At 45.1% G+C, this 23748-nt stretch overlaps 1 protein-coding gene across 8 annotated transcripts in view; it reads left to right on the top strand.

The window, feature by feature from the left end:
- The window catches only part of ANKRD27 (ankyrin repeat domain 27), a 61130-nt gene extending 39750 nt beyond the window's left edge, over nucleotides 1-21380 (top strand). For all 8 annotated transcript variants that reach the window (XM_060398475.1, XM_012190107.3, XM_042231933.1 and 5 more), the window contains 11 exons: nucleotides 1480-1539; nucleotides 1624-1743; nucleotides 2845-2889; nucleotides 5345-5467; nucleotides 13542-13739; nucleotides 14417-14536; nucleotides 15433-15594; nucleotides 17088-17199; nucleotides 18463-18541; nucleotides 18724-18796; nucleotides 20053-21380. In XM_060398475.1, the coding sequence (XP_060254458.1) occupies nucleotides 1480-1539; nucleotides 1624-1743; nucleotides 2845-2889; nucleotides 5345-5467; nucleotides 13542-13739; nucleotides 14417-14536; nucleotides 15433-15594; nucleotides 17088-17199; nucleotides 18463-18541; nucleotides 18724-18796; nucleotides 20053-20283 (1323 nt within the window). In that variant the 3' untranslated portion in view covers nucleotides 20284-21380. The remainder of the gene's footprint in view (nucleotides 1-1479; nucleotides 1540-1623; nucleotides 1744-2844; nucleotides 2890-5344; nucleotides 5468-13541; nucleotides 13740-14416; nucleotides 14537-15432; nucleotides 15595-17087; nucleotides 17200-18462; nucleotides 18542-18723; nucleotides 18797-20052) is intronic.
- Nucleotides 21381-23748: the final 2368 nt, after the last annotated feature.

Here is a 23748-nt window from a genome sequence, read left to right as displayed (position 1 = left end):
TAAAACCTTGTTCTGAGTCGGCCAGCTCTGAATGTCATTGGGTATGGTTTCCTCCATAAATGATTCGTCAATGAACTACTACCCTTTCCTGCCAGTAACTTCTGGACACATGTAGTTTGGGGCCACATGTCATGCAGTGCTCACTTGCAAGTGGGTGGGGGATGCGGGGGTCCTTCCAGAGGCCAGGCCTGTATGCCTTGTGGCAGCAACCCTGTTGAAGGGATGCCCACAGAGAAGCGTTTGACCAACAAGCCGGGGGAGCATAGGGCCACCTGCCCTGGCCATCCGTGGTCCTGATGTCCAGACCAGCCTGGCTAGTGGCTCGCACAGGTGATTCTGTTTCCATGCAGGTCTCCGGATGTCTCTCTTTGCACAGGCCCTACTTTTGCCTCTGGATCATTCCCAGCCCTCATCTAGGGAGTTCTTTTAGTTCCTTCCTGTTTTCTAGGAGTACCAGTTTTTGTTTTTAAACCACTTTATTGAGGTATGAGTGACATACAGAAAGCTCCTCAAGATGGTAAAAAGTCTGCCTGCAATGCGGGAGACCTGAGTTAGATCCCTGGGTCAGGAAGATCCCCTGGAGAAGGAAGTGGCAACCCACTCCAGTGTTCTTGCCTGGAAAATCCCATGGATGGAGGAGCCTGGTGGGCTATAGTCCATAGGGTCACAAAGAGTTGGACACGACTGAGTGATTTCACTTTCAATTTCATTGAGGTATGCGTGCCATATAGAAAGCTGTACACATTTAGCATATGCAACTTGATGGGTTTGGAGGTAAGTCCACGCCCATGAGACCAGCACCACAGTCTATGCTGTGAACAGATGCATCACCTCCAGATGTTTCCACCCCTCTGCCCTCTTTGTTTACTATTATTATTGTGTGTGTGTGTGTGATAAGGGCACAATGTAAGACCTAGTTTTCGGAGTTTTCGGATCCAAGTTTTCAGAGGTTTAAATCCCTGCTCCTGGTCCGGGGGAGGGGAGCAGGCTTAGCTGCTCATGCCCTCACGGGTTCTCAGCTTTGCAGCAGCCAGAACTGGGGGACTGCATGAGGCCACCCTTGGCTGGAGATGCCCATGAGGGGCTGAGGGCACCTCTGTCCTGGAGCTTCTCCCCAAGGCCCTTCCAGAGGGAGATCTGCAGACAGAAGAAGCAGATGCCATCCTGCTCGGCTCTGAGCTGCCCTCACTTGCGGCCCCTGGGCGCCAGTGGAAAGGCCATGTTTTAGGCCTGTGCACAACCAGCCCGGGCTGGACCAGGCAGCCTCTGAGGCTCCTCTGTGCCTGGGTAGCCTTGTCCCCCGAGCCCATTGGTGGGAGACCGGCTCTTCCTGCTGGACTAAGTGTGAATCCGAGTAGGTTTCCGCCCGCTGTGGGCCTGGCTGGGCTGTGTGCCCTCCCAAGGAGGTGGGGGGCACCATACAGGTGATGAGACTTGGGTGACTCATCTCAGGACTCATCCGCGTCCCCTTCGTCCTAGATTCTGTCCATCATGGAAGCCCACCATCTGTCCTTCGAGAGGAGGCAGAAGTCTTCAGAGGTAAGACGGCAGGGCTGCACTCATCGGCCCCATTCGCGACCAGCCTCTGTCTGGCCCTCACCCCCCAATCTCGCTGGGCTATAGGTGTCTGTGCAGGCCCCTCAGTGCTCCATGGACTCCATCAGCCAGGGCTCGTCCACCTCCAGCTTCTCCTCCGTGTCGCTGAGCTCCAGGCAAGACGAGCCCAAGAAGGACTACAGAGAGGTGAGGCCCCCAGACGGCAGGGTGGAGGGGGCCTGTGTGCTGGGGGACAGTGAGCCCCGGCCTGACGGGGGCCATGCCGTGCCCTTGGGGGAAGCCCAGCCTCCTCCTCCTTGCCCTTCATGGACACATGTGCTTAAGTGTCTGTGTGTGTATATGGGAGTGGGTGTGTGATGGGAGGGGGGTATTCTAAGAAGCCTACAGGTAGAGACACCTGTAGGCCCACTGCTTTAAGATTATTTTACAAAGCACACTCTCTGCCCTTCCCTCCCGCGCTGTCAGCACACTTATTAACTTGGTGTGTCGTTCCCGACTTCCTGCAGAGGTTATGGAGATAGTTACACGTCCTCTCGCACTACGTTTTATAAAAGCTGACTTATACCCTGTTTGTTAGTTTTTTTTTTTCCTGTCTAACTTACCTTAGAGCTTTTCCAGAGTCAGCCCACAGAGCAGACCATGGCATGGATGTGCCCCAGTTCCTCCCCTGTGGTTGGGGAGCCCTCACTGACCCCACCCCAGGGCCCCTCCACCCCTACCACCCCTAGCTCAATGCAGAACCACAGCAAAGAAAAGCCTGGAGACATGCTCCAGGGTCTAACACAGGCCGGGAGTGGATCCATGAGCTTTAACCTCATGGTATCCTAGCTGGTGGATAACGAGAGCTGAATAGATGCAGGTCTGACGGGTGGTTGCCCTCTTAGGAAGCACTTGGGCTCCAGGTGGCTGGTGCCCCCCTGTGCCACATGAGTGGCAGGTCATCTTAGAGGCCTTATATGGAGGGTGCCCTGTATGAACAACTTAGGGGATGTGTTTGAAAGATACTGAATGAAATCAGGAGACAGGAAAGCTACTAGGTCTTCAGAATGCTCTTTTTTTGTTTGTTTTTCTAATGATAAGATGACTTTCACCTTTATTTATTCTTTTTGACCATGAGGCGTATGGGAGCTTAATTTCCAGATCAGGAATTGAATCCAGGCCCCCAGCAGTGGAAACACTGAGTTCTAACCACTGGACCACTAGGGAATGCCCAGAATGTCATTTTTATTGTTTCTATTCTTACCATATTATTATATTTTCCCTTACATTCTTTTTCCTTTTATTAAGGTAGAAAAACTTTTAAGAGCTGTTGCTGATGGAGACCTGGAAATGGTGAGTTCTGTTTATTAATTAATAGCTTATTTTTCAGAAAGATTTAGGTTCATAGCAAAAGTGAGCAGGAAGTACAGACAGAGTTCCCATATCCTATCTCCAAACACATACAACCTCCATAAAAATGGTGAGTTTTTAGAAGTGAATTTCAGCTGAGGCAGCTGTGCCTGTGTTCTGTCTCCAGGTGAGTTAGGAGCTGTGGGGGTCTTTGTTCACGTTCACGCAGAAGAGGTGCATTTCAAGAGTGATGGTGATGGGATGGGACGTTCCCCCAACGAGGCAGGTGGGATAAAGCCTCAGAGGGAGCCGACCCCGCCTTTTAGACATTCATATTCCAGGAGGGTGGCGACGCTGGCAAGAGGGCTGGACCCCACTAGCCGGGAGCAAGGTGAACAGACTGGGTAGGGGATGGGTAGAGGTGGCGAAGGGGAGGACAGAGCACAGAGGGCGTTGGTGTGGCCTTGCAAGGAGCTGTGGGCGATGTGGCATCCTGGTCAGGAGGCTGAGTCCCAGGCTCGGAGCTGAAAGGACCCACAACAAGCAAGTGTCCAGATGAGACGGCACTAAGGTGTGTGTCCTAACCCTGCCGGTCAGGCGACGGGGAACAGCTATGATGAGATCACTGGAGACACTCAGGGGCAGTCCCCCTGGCTTATCTTAGGCTTCCTGAAAGGAATTTGTTCTGTCTTCCACTTTATTTTTTTTTTAATTAAAAAAAAATTTTTTTTTCTTTTTTTTAAATTTATTCGGCTACAACGGGTCTTAGATGCAGCAGGTGGGATCTTTAGTTGTGGCCTGTGGGATCTAGTTCCCTGACCAGGAATTAAACCGAGGCCCCCTGCATTGGGAGGAAGGAGTCTGAGCCACTGGACCACCAGGGAAGTTCCCTGTCTTGCACTTTAAAAGGAGGAGTAGATTAGCCCTTATCAGATTTGGAGCCTTGAGTGGATCGGGTTTACAAGAGCGCTTTCAAGAGTCATGTTTCAAGAGTGCTTCTCAAGGATGATGGAGTTTGGGGTGGTGGACAGAAGTTCCTGGGATCTGAGTAGCACAGTCTCTGGGGGTATATGGAGTCAGAACATAGTTGTCAGTGTCTTAGCCTCTGCCCAGAGCCCCCTGTGAACCCGCAGCCTGACTCACAGCTCCTCTCATGGGGGGATCTGGGGTGTGGATCTGGCCGGTGCCAGCTGCTCCCCTCTTGAGACCAGCCCCGGGGAGGTCAGCGTTCTTTAGGGAAGCCAAGGAGGAGTTTCTCAGGCTCCTACGAGTATAGAGGAGACCGACCCTTCTTTGTCACAACGCATCTGCTTTCATCCTGTGGCGGGCGAGCAGGTGGGGCTGCTCATGGAGGAGCCGAGCAGAGGCAGGCTGCCCAGTGCCCGGTGGTCACCACCCACACCCACCCACACCCACCCACACACACGACAGAGCCCCCATCCCACAGCCCGAGACCACTGCCCTCAGCCCCTGCCCCCATCGTATGTCTCCTAACCACCGCCAAGAGGAATCGCCCTGAGTCCAGTCTGTCCCAGCCAGCCTGGGAGGTGAGCCCCGGGGTCAGGTGAGGCCTTCAGCCTGGATGGAATATTTGCTGTCAGCAATGTGGAGGGGCCCTGGAGGGGCGATGTTTAGAGGTGCATAGGATCTTCCTAGGGCCCTCTGTCACTCCTTACAGGCATTTACTGACTTCCCCAGGGCTCAGAACCACGCCTGGAAATGTATGTGTTTTCTCACATTTAATATCCTAGAAACTGGCCTTTACTGGAACATAAATTTGACCTGTTAGGGGTCTTTCCAGTGCTTTCGCCTGTGAGCTAGAGCATTAACGTGGATGGGATGCTTGTGAAGTCAGAGAGCCTGTGTTTAGGTTCTGGCCACCACTTCCTTGTCACATGGTCTTGAACAAGTTGTTGGCCCCTTGGAGTGAGTCTGCTCCCCGATAAGATGAGACAGACTGCTTGTCAAAGGAGACATGGTAACATGATAACATGATAACATGAGAGGAGGTGCTCGCGAGATGCTCTAGGACCAGGGCTTTAAAGCTGTCACCCTGAAGCAGCACCACGCTGCCCCTTCCTAAGACAGAAGAGAAGAATCTAATGCAAGCTGCAGAAATGGTAGCTCCATCCCTGTGTCACCACTAAAAGGATTTAGGAAGGCCTGAGCACAGGAGACCCTGGAGTCCTCAGGAAAGAGCACCATCATGTGTAAGTTACTTTGGTGGTGGTGGAGACGTAGGTCCTGATTTGGGAACATTTATGTGTGTGTGTGTGTGTGTGTGTGTGTGTGTGTGTGTAGGACACTAATGTGTGTGTCTGTGCACATAGGACACCATAGCTTGTACAGGAGCTGAGGATGGGTTCTAAGTCTAACAGGAGCTGAGGATGGGTTCTAAGTCTAACAGGAGCTGAGGATGGGTTCTAAGTCTGCACTTCTCCTCACTGCCTGACACCAGGTGCGTTACCTGTTGGAGTGGACGGAGGAGGACCTGGAGGAAGCAGAGGATGCTGCTGGGGTGGTGGATCTTGAGTTCTGCCACCCCTTGTGCCAGTGCCCCAAATGTGCTCCAGCTCAAAAGGTTTGGTGTCACTTCTGTTGGAAGGTGGGGTGGGTGTAGGCGGCCAGTTCCTCTTTTTCCCTTTAGGAAAGTCGTCCCCTTCCCAGCCAGCTGAGCGGCTGAGCAGGTGGCTGCAGGTGTCCCTTGAGACCCAGCTCAAGGTAGAGGAAAGTGGACACGCGTGCAGGATCAGCTTGGGCTGCCTGCTTTCTGAATGCGCAGGTCAGGGCACAGGGCCACGCACGAGGGTTTAGTGTTCCAGGGGTTCTCAGGGCCCCTGAGTCACAAGGCAGGAGCTTATGAACAGACACACACCAAGGGGCTGTGTCCGTGTGGCCGTGGTCCCCTGGGGAGGCTGCAGGCAACATCCGCTGCCCTCTGCCTTTGCTCATGTTGGTGCACCCTCTGTGGGAGGGCCCCCTCCTAGCACACAGAGACCCCTGTTCCCTCTCCACCCCCCACTTCCCCCAGTGGTAATAGCTTGCAAAAGCACAGTACATATCCTGACCAGGGTATCGCCATGGATACAATCCATCCGTCTTAGATCTCCCCAGTTCTACTTGTGCTTGCGTGCATGTATATATATTTAGTTCTGCCTCATTGTATCACACGTGAAGGTTTGTGCAGCCACCACCACAGTCACGGTACAAGTCAGTTTTCACATCACAAGAAAAATCACTCATGCTGCCTCTAATAACCACACCTCCTCACCCAACCCCACCATCCCTGGCCCCTGGTCACCACTAATCTGTTCCCCAGTTCTAATATTTTTGTCATTTCAAAAATGTTATATAAATGTCATCAATACAGCATGGAACCTTTGGGGACTAGCTTTGCTCACTCAGCCTAATTCCAGGTTGTTGCGTGTCATCAACACGTTGTTCTTTATTACTGAGCAAGGGGTAACACCCCACTGGGCTGGAAGAGGGTGAGGGGTTAATTTAATCACAGCATGAAGCAATTTCCTTTTGTGTCTTTTTGAGAAATTACAAAGGAGAAAAAGATAGTAGGTTTTAAGTGAGCGGGAACGTACGTTTATCTGACAAATTCAGCAGACACTGTGATGTGTAATTCAGTTCCTTTTTACAATTAATGAACTGTGAGGTGGAAAAAACAAAGTAAATGACAAGAAGAACAGCAGAGATATGGTGACTGCCTCCAGCCATACAGTCATCGGCTGGGCCCGAGGTGCTACTTCACATCCTTTGAAACAGCATCTGCCTTTTTAAATCCCTTTGATTTTTAAGCAGCCCACGTAGGAGAGGTCAGTTTTCAGTTTTTTTGGACTTAAATTCCAGCAGCATGGGGACAGAACAAAAGTCACACATCCCAGTGTGCACCCTCCTGCAAAGTTTCTTAGGTTAGAGACACCCATGGTGAAGCTGTTTTTTTTTTAATAAGGTAGTATTATCTTGTTCTGTATCTGTTTTGTAAAGTCAAATTAATTTTCTTAACATGGGACCTTGCGTTAGACAGCTAGCACTTGAGCACATACTATATATACAGCATCATTTACAGCTGCTCAAAAGCAATGAACTACTTAGGTAAACATTTAACAGGACATGGATAGGTTTGTATGCTGGAAATCACAAAATGTTGATGAAAAAAATCAATCAAAGAATGCCTAAATACTTAGAGAGATAAACAGACTCATGAAGCCTCAGCATAGGAAAGAAGTTATTTCTCCCCTGATTGATCTACAGTTTTAATGCAATTCCTATCAAAATCCTAACAAAGCTTTTGTAGACATAGACAAGCTAATTTTAAAATTTATATGGAAAGGTGCAGGTCCCAGAATACTTAACAACAATCCTGGCAAAGAAGAAGAAATTAGGATCCCTCTACCCAATATTAAGGCTGACTGTGTAGATACAGTAATCAAAACAGTGTGACCCTGGTGAGGGACAGACGCACAGATCAGACAGATCAGAGCGCTCAGAAACAGACCCACACACATAGAGCTGCAGAGGTCCAGCAGGAAGTTGGTGGGGACAGGACAGCCTCTTCAACAAACGGTGCTGGAGCAAATGGATGTGTTCAGAAAAAAAAAAGAATCTCAACCTAAACTCACACCCTGTACAAAAACTGATGCAAAGTGGATCACAGACTTAACCGTAAAATGTAAAATTATAAAACTTTTAGAAAAAAAAAAACAGGAGGAAATCGTTGGAATCCAGCATTTAAGCAGAGAGTTCTTAGACTGGACACCCACAGCATGATCCATAAAGGACAAATGGATAAATTGGACTTCTCATTTATTTTTTAAATTAATTTATTTATTTTAATTGGAGGCTAGTTACAATATTGTAGTGGTTTTTGCCATACATTGACATGAATCAGCCATGAATGCACATGTGTTCCCCATCCTGAACCTCCCTCCCACCTCCCTCCCCACCCCATCCCTCAGGGTCATCCCAGTGCACCAGCCCTGAGCACCCTGTCTCATGCATCGAACCTGGACTGGCGATCTATTTCACATATGATAATATACATGTTTCAATGCAATTCTCTCAAATCATCCCACCCTCGCCTTCTCGCACAGAGTCCAGAAGACTGTTCTATACATCTGTGTCTCTTTTGCTGTCTCGCATATAGGGTCATCATTGCCATCTTTCTAAATTCCATATACATGTGTTAGTATACTGTATTGGTGTTTTTCTTTCTGACTTACTTCACTCTGTATAATAGGCTCCAGTTTCATCCACCTCATTAGAACTGATTCAAATGTATTCTTTTTAATGGCTGAGTAATACTCCATTGTGTATATATACCAAAGCTTTCTTATCCATTCGTCTGCTGATGGACATCTAGGTTGCTTCCATGTCCTGGCTATTATAAACAGTGCTGCGATGAACATTGGGGTACACGTGTCTCTTTCAATTCTGGTTTCCTTGGTGTGTATGCCCAGTAGTGGGATTGCTGGGTCATATGGCAGTTCTATTTGCAATTTTTAAGGAATCTCCACACTGTTCTCCATAGTGGCTGTACTAGTTTGCATTCCCACCAACAGTGTAAGAGGGTTCCCTTTTCTCCACACCCTTTCCAGCATTTATTGTTTGTAGACTTTTGGATGGCAGACATTCTGACCGGCGTGAGATGGTACCTCATTGTGGTTTTGATTTGCATTTCTCTGGTAATGAGTGATGTTGAGCATCTTTTCATGTGTTTGTTAGCCAGGGGCGGGGAAGCCTGGTGGGCTGCCATCTATGGGGTTGCACAGAGTCAGACACGACCAAAGCGACTTAGCAGCAGCAGCAGCAACCATCTATATGTCTTCTTTGGAGAAATGTTTGTTTAGTTCTTTGGCCCATTTTTTGATTGGGTCATTTATTTTTCTGGAATTGAGCTGCAGGAGCTGCTTGTATATTTTTTAGATTAATTCTTTGTCAGTTGCTTCATTTGCTATTATTTTCTCCCATTCTGAAGGCTGTCTTTTCACCTTGCTTATAGTTTCCTTCATTGTGCAAAGTTTAATTAGGTTCCATTTCTTTATTTTTGCTTTTATTTCCATTACTCTGGGAGGTGGGTCATAGCAGATCCTGCTATGATTTACATCAGAGAGTATTTTGCCTATGCTTTCCTCTAGGAGTTTTATAGTTTCTGGTCTTACATTTAGATCTTTAATCCATTTTGAGTTTATTTTTGTGAATGGTGTTAGAAAGTGTTCTAGTTTCATTCTTTTACAAGTGGTTGACCAGTTTTCCCAGCACCACTTGTTAAAGAGATTATCTTTTCTCCATTGTATATTCTTGCCTCCTTTGTCAAAGATAAGGTGTCCATAGGTGCATGGATTTATCTCTGGGCTTTCTATTTTGTTCCATTGATCTATATTTCTGTCTTTGTGCCAATACCATACTGTCTTGATGACTGTGGCTTTGTAGTATAGTTGGACTTCTCATTTAGAAACTTGCCCTGTGGAAACCCATGCAAAGAATCTACAGGCAAATTACTGACTTAAAAGAAAATGTCTGCAAACCACGTATCTGACAAAGGGCCAGAATCTAGACTACATAAAGAACTTCCAAAACTCAATAGTAAAAACAATCCAGTAAGAAAATGGGCATAGAAAATGAACGTACATTTTACCGAAGAACATTTAAAGATGGCAAATAAGCATGTGAAAGGATGTTAAAGGTCCTCACCCTTCAGGGAAATGCAAATTATAACCACCATGAGATATCGCTACACACCTATCAGAATGGCTAAAACAAAAATTAGTGATAAGTGACAACACCAAATGTCGGTGAGGATGCGGGGAAATTGGTTTACTCATCCATTGCTGCTGGGAATGTAAAAGCCACTTTGGAAAAACATGTGTCTTGTTGTTCCACATAAAACTAACCATAGAATTACCCTGTAATTACAATATGATTCAGCAGTTGCTTTCCTTATTGATCTTAGTGGAATGGAATATCCACTAATGGCAATTGATCTTAGTCAAATGGAAACATGTTCTCACAAAAACCTGTAAACAAATGTACACAGCAACTTAAAAAAATTTTTTTTATTGGAGTATAGCTGCTTTACAATGTTGTGTTACTTTCTCCTGTACAAAGTGAATCAGCTCTGTGTATACTATACCCCCTCTTTTGCATTTCCTTCCCATTTAGGTCACCACTGAGTCGAGTTCCCCGTGCTACACAGCCATTTCTCACTAGTTACCGGTGTTATCCATAGTATCAATCCTGCATATATGTCAATCCCAATCTCCCAATTCATCCCTCACCTTTGCCCTCTTGGTGTTCCATACCTTTGTTCTCTACGTCTGTGTCTTTATTTCTGCTAATAGGTTCATCAGCAACTTTATTTGCCATATCTCCAAACCAGAAACAACCCATGTGTCCTTCAGTAGATTAACTGGCTAAACGAAGTGCGTCAGGGGCCTGCTCCGTGGTAGAGAATAAACTGTTGATTACTCGAAACAACCTGCGATCAGGGCATTTAGTTGTCTCCTGCTTTGGGCTTTGTGATTAAACCAACCGAGAACATTTGTGTGTACAGGTCTTTGTGTAAACATATGTCTACTTGCGTAATTACCCATGAGTATAATTGATGTGTTACACAGGACTGGAAAAGGTCAGTTTTCATTCCAATCCCAAAGAAAGGTAATGCCAAAGAATGCTCAAACTACCACACAATTGCACTCATTTCACATGATAGTAAAGTAATGCTCAAAATTCTCCAAGCCAGGTTTCAGCAATATATGAACTGTGAACTTCCAGATGTTCAAGCTGGTTTTAGAAAAGGCAGAGGAACCAGAGATCAAATTGCCAACATCCGCTGGATCATTGAAAAAGCAAGAGCGTTCCAGAAAAACATCTATTTCTGCTTTATTGACTAGGCCAAAGCTTTTGACTGTGTGGATCACAATAAACTGGAAAATTCTGAAAGAATGAGAATACCAGACCACCTGACCTGCCTCTTGAGAAACCTGTATACAGGTCAGGAAGCAACCGTTAGAACTGGACATGGAACAGACTGGTTCCAAATAGGAAAAGGAGTACGTCAAGGCTGTATATTGTCACCCTGCTTATTTAACTTCTATGCAGAGTACATCATGAGAAACACTGGGCTGGAAGAAACACAAGCTGGAATCTAGATTGCTGGGAGAAATAGCAATAACCTCAGATATGCAGATGACACCACCCTTATGGCAGAAAGTGAAGAGGAACTAAAAAGCCTCTTGATGAAAGTAAAAGAGCGTTAAAAAGTTGGCTTAAAGCTTAACATTCAGAAAGCAAAGATCATGGTATCCAGTCCCATCACTTCATGGCAAATAGATGTTTGAAACAGTGTCAGACTTTATTTTTCTGGGCTCCAAAATCACTGCGGATGGTGATTGCAACCAGGAAATTAAAAGACACTTGCTCCTTCGAAGGAAAGTTATGACCAACCTAGACAGCATATTAAAAAGCAGAGAAATTACTTAGTCAACAAAGGTCAGTCTAGTCAAGGCTATGGTTTTTCCAGTAGTCATGTATGGATGTGAGAGTTGGACTATAAAGAAAGCTGAGCACAGAAGAATTGATGCTTTTGAACTGTGGTGTTGGAGAAGACTCTTGCAAGGAGATCCAACCAGTCCATCCTAAAGGAGATCAGTCCTGGGTGTTCATTGGAGGGACTGATGTTGAAGCTCAAAGTCCAATACTTTGGCCACATGGTGCGGAGAGCTGACTCATTTGAAAAGACTCTGATGCTGGGAAAGATTGAAGGCAGGAGGAGAAGGGGACGACAGCATGAGATGGTTGGATGGCATCTCCGACTCAATGGACATGGGTTTGGGTGGACTCCAGGAGTTGGTGATGGACAGTGAGCCCTGGCGTGCTGCGATTCATGGGGTCGCAAAGAGTTGGACACGACTGAGCGACTGAACTGAACTGACACAGGAGGTATATGTTAACTTCGTAAGAAATGGCCAGTTTTCCGGAGTGATTATAGCCGTTTTCATTCCCCACCAGCACGTGTGAGAGTTCTAGTTGACCTATATCCTGGTCAACACTTGGTATTTTGACTTTTTAACTTTAGCGCTTCTGGTAAGTGTGCAGTGGTGTTCCATCATGTTTTTCCCATTCTACTTCTTCACTTGTTTGTGATTTTTGAAGTGTAACTTACATATGGTAAAATTCACCCTCTAAGTACAGCATCGTTTTTTAAAGAGATAATATTTTTCATCATCAAGAAGTGAACTAGATAACCCAAGTCTTAATCCGTGATCAGTCACAGAAACCATTGACATATTCATTCCACTATCAAATACTTAATTCAGCATCACAACTTAATGTTTGTTTTTAGTTCTATTGGTTTATTTTGTTTGCCCTATTAATTTAGTGATTGATTTTCCTTGTATCTGCATGATTGGTTTTAAAACTATTGTGAATAATAAAGAAGTTCCATGATAAACATGAAGGGGAGCTTCAGCTTGAGAGAGAAATAGCCAACAGCTTTCTGAGGCTTGACAAACGAATGCTTAACCACCAGCGCAGGCAAGATAACAGACTGTCTCTATCACCCCAGATATTCCCTCCTGCCCCTTTGAAGTTGGCTGGATCACATGTTCCCTCTCCTGTCACTCATGTGTTTTGTGACCCTTTAGTTTTGTGATTCCTGGTTTGATTTGCATTTCCCTGATAACTAAAGATGTTCTTTTATGTGCTCATTTTTTACTATTTATTTGGCTGTGCTGGGTCTTAGTTGCGGCGTGTGACCTCTTAGTTGGGGCGTGTGACCTCTTAGTTGGGGCATGTGGGATCTCGTTCCCCTACCAGGTACCGAACCTGGGTCCGCTGCATCGGGAGCATGGAGTCCCAGCTACTGGACCAGCAGGGGAGCCCCTTAGGTGCTCCCAGACCAAGCTCAACTGTCTTTTGTGAAGCCTTCTGTAAATCTTGTACTTATTTTTTTTTAAAGCTGGATTGTCTTACTGAGGAGAAGGCAGTGGCACCCCACTCCAGTACTCTTGCTGAGTTGTAAGCAAGCTTGTTCTGTTTTGAATTTCTGGTTGGTACAAGTCCTTTGTCAGATACACATATTGCAAACATTTTTTCCCCGTCTGTGACCTGCCTTTTCATTTTCTTACTTGCCTTATGCAAACAGCAAGTATTAAATATTTTTATCGTCCAGTTTATCAAACTTTTCTTTTGCTTTTTATGTCTTAGCTATTCTTTGGCCGTCCCAGTGTAGCAGAGATTTTCCTTTGTGTTCACTTCAAGTTTAATAGCTGTAGCTTTTACATTTAGGTCTGAGATGTACTTTAGTGTGTGTGTTGTGTGTGAGGTTAGGGTTGATGGGCAGTTTCTGCCTATATGGATATCCACTTGTTCCAGCACCGTCTGTCAAGACAGGATTTGCTTTCCCCATTGAACTGCCATGGCATAATATGGTATCATTGTAGGGGGCTTGCTTTCTTTAAAATGGAAGTTACACTTTGATATATCAGACCTTTCTAGAGTATTAATTCACTTACAGGCAACCCGATTCAGGATCCTGCTGTGATTCCAGATTTTACAGAGGGGCTGCTGGGACAGGTGGCTTCAATTCCTTTAGCCAGTTTTCTTAAAAACTAACGACAGTTGTTTCCACCTCTGCACTTAACTAGAAGCTGGCAAAGATTCCTGCCAGTGGGCTTGGTGTGAATGTGACCAACCAGGACGGCTCCTCCCCACTGCACGTTGCTGCCCTGCACGGTCGGGCGGACCTCATCCTCCTCCTTGTGAAGCACGGTGCCAGCGTGGGGGCCCGAGACGCCAGCCAGGCTGTCCCACTCCACCTGGCCTGCCAGCAGGGCCACTTCCAGGTATCGGTGCTGACTCTCGGGCAGCGTGGGCAGGGTTAGAACCTCACCTCATGAAGATACAGCAGAGGGGGAAGGTGGCTGTTTGAAAGGACGGGCCTGTGTCCTTCCTCCCAGCCCTGAGATTCTGAGACGCACAGGGCAGGGCCACTCAGTAACAGAACACACAGCCCTGGTGCTTTTGGGGGTGGAGCCAACCAGAGCCGGTCCTGATTCTCGCCCCCGCTGGGAACTGCCTCTCTTATTCTTGGGCTTTGGTCGAGGGCTGAAGTGTGTCTGACCACCTCTGTGTTCCCACAGCTCCTGTCTTGTGCCAGACAGTTTAATATCTATATTTTTCATCTTCCCTTATTAGTTCTACTGTAAGCTTATTAAAGACAGGGATCATGTTTCAGGTAATGCCTAGCATCAACTTCCTAACATGTAAAACTAGAGTAGTTATTGCAGCTCTCCAGAGGACATACAGTGAATCAGTGACAAGCACTGGTGCCTGGCACATGCCTGGCCTGCAGGAGACCCTCAGCCCAGGTTAACCCCTTCGTGCTTGAGCTGGTCTGCTTTCTCCTGAGGGTCAGACATGTGTCTAAAGAGCTCCCTGGATGAACCTACAGAAAAGCCAAAAGAATATCAAGTTAGAGGATCTCTCCCTGCAAATGTTAAATTTTTCTTCTCTGGGCTAGGTGGTGAAGTGTCTATTAGAGTCGAATGCAAAACCCAATAAAAAGGACATAAGTGGAAACACACCCCTCATTCATGCCTGTTCCAGAGGCCACCATGAAGTCGCGGCGCTGCTGCTGCAGGTAAGGCACCCGCCACCCCGGCCCAGGAGCTGCTGACATGGGTCGGCATGCAGGGAGCCCCTGGCAGCACCCTGGGGAGGCAGCAGGGCTCATGATGTAAGCGGGCCCTGGGAGAGGAGCTCTGGAATCAGGGGCTTTGGAGTCAGTGCTGCATCAGAGATGCAGGGTTAAGGACTGAGACACTGCTTTTCCTGGAGGTTGGGGTCTTGCCTCACTTACCAGGTCAGTTGAATCACTACCTGAAATGTGAGCTGAATGTCCTTTTTTTCACTGCTGCTTTTTTTCCCTCTCTTGATGAAGGTTGTATGTGTTGACTGTAGAAGGAAGAATTTTTAAAAGTAGGGGAAAACCCAGCTTTTCCATAACCCTGTTACTCAAGGGTAACTATTTTGGGTGACTTTTTGAGAATGTGCATAGTTTAGATCAGTACTGTTTTCTATCTTGGTTTTTTTTTAATTGCACTGTGTAACATGTGGAACTTCCTGGACCAGGGATCAAACCTGAGCCCCTGCAGCAGAAGCACAGTCTTAATCCCTGGACTACCAGGGAGGTCCTCTATCTTGTTTAACATAGAAAATCGTTTATTAAAAATCTGAATTTTTTTAATGGTTGCATAATTATGGATGTACTGTAGTTTTCTTTTTTTAAACTCTTTCTGCTTAATACATTTAGATGACTTCTATTTTTTCACCTGCTATTGAGTGATAAATGCTGTCATGAGCATCTTTGTACATAAATCTTTTTTCCTCAGTATTACTTTTACCCCTAACATTTTAAGACAAATCTCAGACATAGAGAAAAGTTGAAGGTTATAGTGTACATGCATATGGCTACCACATCAATTCAGCGTGTGTCATTTTTAGCATTGCTCTCGACTGTACTGTTTTTCTTTCTAGCATGGAGCCTCCATCAACGCTTCCAACAACAAGGGCAACACAGCGCTGCATGAGGCTGTGATAGAAAGGCACGTCTTCGTGGTGGAGCTGCTACTGCTTCACGGAGCATCAGTTCAGGTCCTGAATAAGAGGCAGTGCACAGCGATCGACTGTGCTGAACAGGTAGGTGGAGCACTTCCTTGTTGAGGGCATCCCAAGCTCCCTTACAGCTCTCGTGGATCCCCCACTTTGAAGCCAGATCTGAGAGAACAGTAGCCAGACCTCTGACTCACCGAGCTGGGCTGAGTTAGCATACCAGAGTCTGCCAGTGTGGCTACACCGCTGGTCCTTGGTCATCTGGTCAGAGGTGGCCTGCTGCGGAGCCAGCGGTAGTTTTTTTGCCATGCTGCATGCCACATGTGGGATCTCAGTTCCTCAACTAGGGATCAACCCCATGCCTCTTGCATTGGAAGCACAAAGTCTTAACCACTGGACAGCCAGGGAACTCCTCAGGGGTTCCTCAACCAGGGATCAACCCCATGCCTCCTGCTTGGAAGCATAAAGTCTTAACCACTGGACAGCCAGGGAAGTCCCCAGGGGTAGTTTTCAAAGGTCCGAGTAGAGGTGCCTCTCACCCACTGCAGGCCTTGGTGCCCTGGCCTGGCCCACAGTCCAGCAGTCAGGTGCTTGCGGGGAAGAAGCAGGATGAGACAGGATGAGTGTGCTGGTCTTGCCCTTCCTGCCCCAGGAACCCATCACGGTCTTAGCAGGGCAAGGGAGAAAGTGTGTGCAGTCCGTGAGCACACCTTGAGTTCTGTGAGGGACGGACGTGCACTATGGGAAATGGTGAGGGAACAGTCTGCTCCTCCTGGGGAAGGGGCACCTCCTCACTGCTCCTCTGTTCACGTTGAATCCTTATACAGTTTCCTACTCAGGTAGACAACCGGTAGGCTATTGAACTGCACCACTGACACTTTTAAGTCACCATAACCCAACCTACTCATGTTGTTCATTCGCTAAGTCGTGTCCGACTCTCTGCGACCCCACGGACTACAGCATGCCAGGCCTGCTGCAGTCCCAGCGTCAACTCACCATCTCCCAGAGTTCACCCAAGTCCATGTCCTTTGAATCAGTGATGCCATCGAACCATCTCATCCTCTGCTGCCCTCTTTGCATTCAGCCTTTCCCAGCATCAGGGTCTTTTCCATGAGTTGTCTGTGCATCACGTTGCTGAAGTATAGGCTGAGTATATGTATTTAGTATATTCAGTGTAGTCTGCAGTATATTCATTTCTAATTTTCAGTTGTATTTCATAACAGAATTGACATGTTTTAAACATTCAGTTTAGCACTTCCTCAAATGATGAGGAGTTATCTCTCATTGAGTACTTCCATGTGTTGGGCGCTCAGTAACCTCACAGTAACTCTCCAGTAATAGATCCTGTTCTTATCAACCCAGCTGCACAGAGCAGTGAAACACGGGCAGAGCCAGCCTCCAGATGCAGGGCTGTTCTCCACCACTTTGTGGCCTCCAAGTTGCATCTGTAGTGGCTTCTTTCTTAGCTTTTCTGCCCAGCCACGCCAGCATTGACACTTAGATTAAAAATAGGCAATAACCTCCTAAGAAAGAATTTTTTAAAAACCCGTCACTGTTACCTTTTCCTTTTCAACTTATAGAATTCAAAAATAATGGAACTGCTTCAAGTTGTACCTAGCTGTGTGGCCTCATTAGACGACACTGGTGAAACAGACCACAGCGAGTACATCACTGTTAAGATCAGGAAAAAATGTAAGAACTCACATTCTTTCTGGAATTCTCAGCTTGGGTTTATTTGGAAATTCATGAGTGGTTGCCAATTTTCACCTAACTATAAATGTAAAACGTAATTATAATCATGACTGGGGGTGGGATTATAGGCACCAAAGAAATGTATGTTATAGCCTGTTTCATCGACTTTTTTGGATACTGGCTTTCTGGTCAATGGCAGCGCTTCCTAAGGAGGTGAGGAGGATGCCTGTATGCCTTACCCTGAAGGTCAGGCCCCCCCTTGCCAGCTTTGGAGGAGGCCCTGCCTCTGGTAGGTCTGTTCATATCTCGAGTTCTAAATCAAAGCCTTTTTCTAAGCATTTCCTGGACATCTGGGATAAATGTTACCTTTAAATATTTTTTTAAAAAATGAAGTAGTGCTATTTGCAGCAACATGGACAGACCTAGAGACTGTCATCATGAGTCAGGAGAAATATCGTATGACATCCCTTATATGCGGAATCTAAACAGAAAGGATACAAATGAACTTACAAAACAGAAAGAGACTCAGAGAAGGAACTTATGGTTGCTGGCAGAGGGGAAGGATGGGAGGCAGGGATGGACAGGTTCACACTGGTGTGTTTAAAATGGATAACCAACAAGGACCTACGGTATAGCATAGGGAACTCTGCTCAGTGTTACACAGCAGCTTGGGTGGGAGGGGAGTTTGGGGGAGAAAGGATACATCTATAAACATAGCTGAGTCCCCTGGCTGCTCACCTGAAACTACCACAGCACTGTTCATCGGCTACACACAAACATAAAACAAAAAGTTTAAGTGTTAAGAAGAGATTTCTTTTTAAATTTGCAGGTGTATAGAGGTTAATAGTAATCAGAACAGCAGCTGCCAAACAAGGGTGGGGCTGAAGTACTTTCTTATTTTAATAAAAAAGTTGTTATAGATGGGGTCCTTGTTCAACTTTTTAAAAACTTATTGTTGTAGTTTGAAGTGTAATAATGTGAATAAATCTATTCACATATCTGGATAATCCTGAGGCTGTCTCACCGTAACTGGTTGTGCCTGGGGAGTATCAGTGTATTAAGGGTTTATTTTTGTTTCATGCGGGGTCACACAGTAATACATAGGTATCTACTAACATGTTTCTGTAAGCAAATTAAATCCTTAATTTCCTAAATGTTGTTAAACTTAAGGAAATGTTGAAAGTTTGCATCTGTGCTATACAATTGTTAAACAATTGTTAAACTACCCTTGAAAGTTTTCAGATGTTATCCTTTTATCTACAGGGAATTCAAAAATGTATGATCTACCAGATGAACCTTTTACAAGACAGTTTTACTTTGTCCACTCAGTTGGTCCATTTAAGTGAGTATAAAATTCAAGTTCTGTGCTTTTGACCTTAATTTTACTTACAACTCAAGCAGGTTATTTGCAGCTTTAATGAGTATAAATAAATCTTCACCCATCAAATGCTGCCACCTCGTGGCCAACCAGAATATTTTGCACCACTATCCCAAACACTTACTTTAGTTTGTTTTGGGTTTCAGGGCAAGGACTCCAAAGGAGATTATGGCACGAGACAGAAGTGTCCCTAATCTTACTAAAGATACTTTGCATGAGGTGAGTTATTAAACACTGGCTTATACCATTATTTTTTAAATCCTAGGTTTTTCAAAACTAATCCTTGGAAAACACATCTCTTATTTCAGTAGTCCTGTCACTGGTAAACAGTTACAAACAAAATGAGTTTGGTGGCAAGATTAAATATTGTTATATTTAATAATGCATTTCTGAGCTGAGAAAGGAAAGTGAGGGAAAAGTGGCAGACAGTTGAGACACATGGAAAAGATCCCGCAGTTCATAACATGCATACTAGGTGAACTATCTGAGGTTTTACTGTGTGAGCTAATTCACTAACGTGTTAATCACTTATGGAAGGAGGAAAACACATCTGTATATAGACAGTTAAAAACCTTGCGAGTATGGTATAATGTTGCTGATATAGTCAGTTTTGTTTGTGGCCATCTTCCTACAGCACTATTTAATACTCATAAAAGAAGCCTGCTTTCCTTTCTGTGCTGCTCTTAGGTGGCTCTTCTCGGAAAACATGGCTTTTTTTATTAAATTATAACTGATTCACATTGTTGTGTTAGTTTCTAGTGTACAGCAAAGTGATTCAGTTTTTCATATATACATAGAATATCTATATATTTTTTCAGATTCTTTTCCATTATAGTTTATTACAGGATACTGAATATATTTCCCTGTGCTATACAGTAGGGCATTACTGAAACATGGCTTTCCTTATTGGTGCTCGTCAATATCATATGTGCCTTATTTGAGAAATAGAATTTATAGTATGTCTGGCATAGGCTTGCTGGAACAAATATACTACCGTTCTAAATCTTTTAGCAAATTAAAGTGATTTTTGTTAATATGACTGATCTTGATTTCGTAGTTAATCTTCCCTGGCTTTGTTAATAGGCCTGCTTCTGGGTGGAAAACCTGCAGACTTTGAGATAAGCCTGGGTTCAAGTGCTAGCTTTCCCTTGCTAGCTGGGGGACTTCAGGCAGATCGCCTACCTTTGCTGATCCTACTTCCTCAGCTGTATGCACAGTGGGGATGACCACAGTACACATTGTTAGAGTTGCCAAGACTAAATGTGGAAACACGTAAACGTGTTTACACTGTGCCCGACGTGGAGTACACACAGGTCACACTTTCACTGCAGGGATGTTAAGAGTTGAAATTATGCCTGCAAAGTACTTAGCACATTGATGACACGTCAAGAAGCGCTCGAGGGTAGCTGTTACTCTGGTGGTTGTTTTCAAGTACAGTGCAAATGTGAAGTGTTTGAATCATATCTTTTCTTTAGCCAGGGAGACAAAGAGTCACACGGAAGCACAATAACCTGCCAGACCAGGGCAGGTCTGAGGCTGCTGACAAAGGAAACGATCAGTTGGAGAGGCCTGGACCAAGGCAAACTGCTCCCAGAAACAGGAGGATGCTCCGTAGACACACAGTCGACGATACAGTTGTACCCAAGGGCCCAGAGACTGCTGGCAACCTGACCACTCCCCAAGAGGCTAGCATTTCCCAGTCTTAACAGTAATAAGGAGGAATTATCTACTGCCAAGAAGCAAGTCCTCAACAAGAAGATGCTGCGCATGAATACAGCTTCACACTAAATTTGTTTGGCTTGAGAGAAAGCAGAAAGGTCCTGAAAGCTTTTCTGTGGCTGACAGAAAGAATACAACAGAAGGTCATCACTAGCTCTTTCCTCTTCAGAGGTAATGGATACACTTGAAAAGGGATGGACAAAAATTCCAGTGGTGTCCAGATCTTTAAGACACTTCCTAAGTATTTGGGTTCCTGGGTTACAGTGAGAGGTTTCATCACCAGATTCTGACCTCCTTCTACTGAAAGGTGCTAAACCTCTGTGATGTGTATGAACTAGCAGACCAGTCTAAAAGAACTCCTCCCTCTGGGATAAGCTGAAGAAAAGCAATTTAGGTTTCACTGTACTGTGGAGGCTGGGCAGAAATATGGCATTTGAATAAAGAAAACAGAGCTGAAAAATGTCCCTTTTAAGCAACACTTGAACCCAAAGATGCCTAAATGCCATTTTTATTGCTCATTTTAGTTTAAAGGACACATATGACATGTTCTACATTATGTATATGGGGAAAGCTGGGTATCCTTTTTTCTTCCAACAAAGTACAGATAATTGACCACTGCACTTATACACCTATAGCAGTGTCTCTAGAAACATCCCTTTCTGTTAAGAGCCCCCCTAAATGTCACACCGGGTGGATGGTTACTGAAGAGAGTAGACTTGGCACATCTTCTCTTAGTCTTTTGATTCAGATTCAAAACTTACAGCACAAACCAGGTCAAAGTAACTTTACGTTAGGATTTATTGCCATTTATTCCTTTTTATAAATTTCTATAGATTATACTTCTTATTTTTTTATGTTACTAATTAGTCTAAAGCTGCAAACACGGGTTTGTCCTGAGTACATTTTCAAATAACTTTGTAATAGGGAAATGGTTTTGTGCACGTTCTTGGAAATACTTGTGTATGTACAGAAGGGAGGGGCTGATTATTTTTCTATAAAGTAATTTATGATTTTTAATTTTCTAATGTGCCTTGGATATGTGCCAAATGATGGGAAAGAAACAGTAAACTTTATGATTCTTGAATGTGTCGTAGTACACTTTTTTCAGTTTGTTCTCCTGTGGTGATATGTTTCTCAGCCTTTCTGCCATCAACATGTGCTTGGTGTGTGGAATCATCTTCTCCCACTGGATAGATACACATTTTGTTTTGCAGCTAGAGATAGAAGTGTGACTGAAACGTGTGAACTGGCTCATTTGGAGCAGATTATCCAGGGCTGCTGACCTAGTCCAGTAAGCACAGGGCCTAGTGCCCCCGCAAAGGTATTTTCATTTCTTTTAGCATTGGAACAAACTGAATATAATACAGCTACGTAGCCCAAACAGCAAATAAGCACGGCAGCTTTGGAAGTTTGTTCTATTTTTCCTCCTCTCCCCCACTTTTAAACAAAACCACCCTATGGGGCTAAGCTCCTGTGCTTTTCTAGCATCCCGATAAGAGACTGACACTGTGCAGTTTAGTAGCACAGTCCTGTCCAAGATGCAAACACACACATTGGAAACACCTAATTTTGGGGGTGGTAACAACAGTTTTGAAAACCTACCATGAACCTATCTGCAGGGCAGGAATAGGGACGCAGGTGTAAAAGAATGGACTCGTGGACCTGGCATGGGGCAGTGAAAAGTAAAGTTGCTCAGTCGTGTCCAACTCTTTGCGACCCCATGGACACCAGGCTCCTCCGTCCATGGGACTTTCTAGGCAAGAGTACTGGAGTGGGTTGCTGTTTCCTTCTCCAGGGAACTTCCTGACCCAGGGATTGAACCCAGGTCTCCCACATTGTAGACAGACGCTTTCCGTCTGAGCCACCACTTGATCTTAGCCAAAAGGCCAGGGTGGCACTAACTGAGAGCAGTGCTGGCATACGCACCGCTGCACCGCTGTGTGTAAAATGTCCGCGTCGAGTGGGGAGCTGCGGTAGCACAGGGGGCTCAGCGCAGTGCTCTGCGATGGCCTCGAGAGCGCCTCACGAGGGAAGAGGTGTGTGTCTACACGCAGCTGGTCCACTTTGTTGTATAGCAGAAACTAACACAACACTGTAAAGCAACCATACTGTGATTAAAAACAAACAAACAAAAGAAATATTGAAAAAGCCACACTTTCACGTATACCCTCCCTAATTCTAACAACTGCCCTGGCTGGTAGGAATGTCAAGTGAGGAGGTTTACGGAAATAAGGGGGCTAATTTGCTTGCCCGGTCAGAGCTGGGGTCAAGGCCGTGTCACCTGCTTCCAGCTGGGTGCACCCTTCACATGGAGATAGAAATACCATGAATGGGACTCTCAATCCTGGGGGAGAAGTTTCCTCTTGAGCTATTCTGGTAATCAGCAGGGTGAGCAATCTGAAGTGATTACCTCAAGTATTTTAAAAAACACATGTGTTTCTAAGTACTTTCTCAAAACTAAATTTGACAATTTAGAAATTGGTAATGCCAAAATTCCTATTTTGTATGAGAATGTTTTGAATTCAGAGTATTGTCAGTTAAATCAGAAAGGTGAGAATAACCAGCCCCCACCCCCTAGATGGAAACATATTCCACCCCCGCCAACGTCATGAAGAATTTCTGTCCTCAGTCACTTTCCATTCTCGAGTGTCTCTGAATTAGGGGAATTTTGGTCCCTCAACACATTCACCTCAACAGCTGCCATAACAGTGGTTATTTTGTAAGACAAAGCGTGTAGCAAACTTGCTCAGAGCTGCCTAGTCTCCTTCCAGTGTCTCTATGTAAAATTTACCTGTTAACTGGGATTATTTTTTCAAAATCCTTGATCAGATTTTATTTTGGTGATTTACTGTTCCTCTGAACTCTTCCTGATGTCCTTAATGGCTCTACTCATTTATTTGTTTACTCAGGAATACTAGACATGTATTCTAACACGTCACTAAATTTTAAGTCTGAAATAGAGTAAAATCTCAAGTATAATTTAGAAATATATCAGCAGTGTATATATCTCTAGCTAGAGACTGGAATGATAAATCACATTTTCCATCACCTTTCCTGCTATTAATCCTACTGAGCTCATTAAATGTTATGCACTTCCTCTGGAGCTGGGTCCCCCAGGACTAAGACAAAAGTTACACCAAACAGCTCACTTGAGAGTTAAGCTTATGATTCAAATTTTCGAGCACAGTTTTTCATAACCTGGTGGGAATAAAGGACAAAAGATGACACTCGCTTTAAGTTACCTGCAACCCTATCAATGAAGACCCAGAACATTTCTACCACAATGGTGAACTGCTAAACTGTCTCAACTGGACTTGAATCAATGGAAATCATTTCTCTTAAAAACATGTTTACTAGTGTTTAAATATTATTACCAGTATGTCTCAGTTATTTTGCCAATTTTTTTCTAATTGATGTATCCTCCAGTTACAGAGGTGGTACAGGTAATATTT

This window comes from Ovis aries, chromosome 14, assembly GCF_016772045.2.
Source record: "Ovis aries strain OAR_USU_Benz2616 breed Rambouillet chromosome 14, ARS-UI_Ramb_v3.0, whole genome shotgun sequence".
Taxonomy (NCBI): domain Eukaryota; kingdom Metazoa; phylum Chordata; class Mammalia; order Artiodactyla; family Bovidae; genus Ovis; species Ovis aries.
This window is presented reverse-complemented; position numbering and strand designations above follow the sequence as displayed.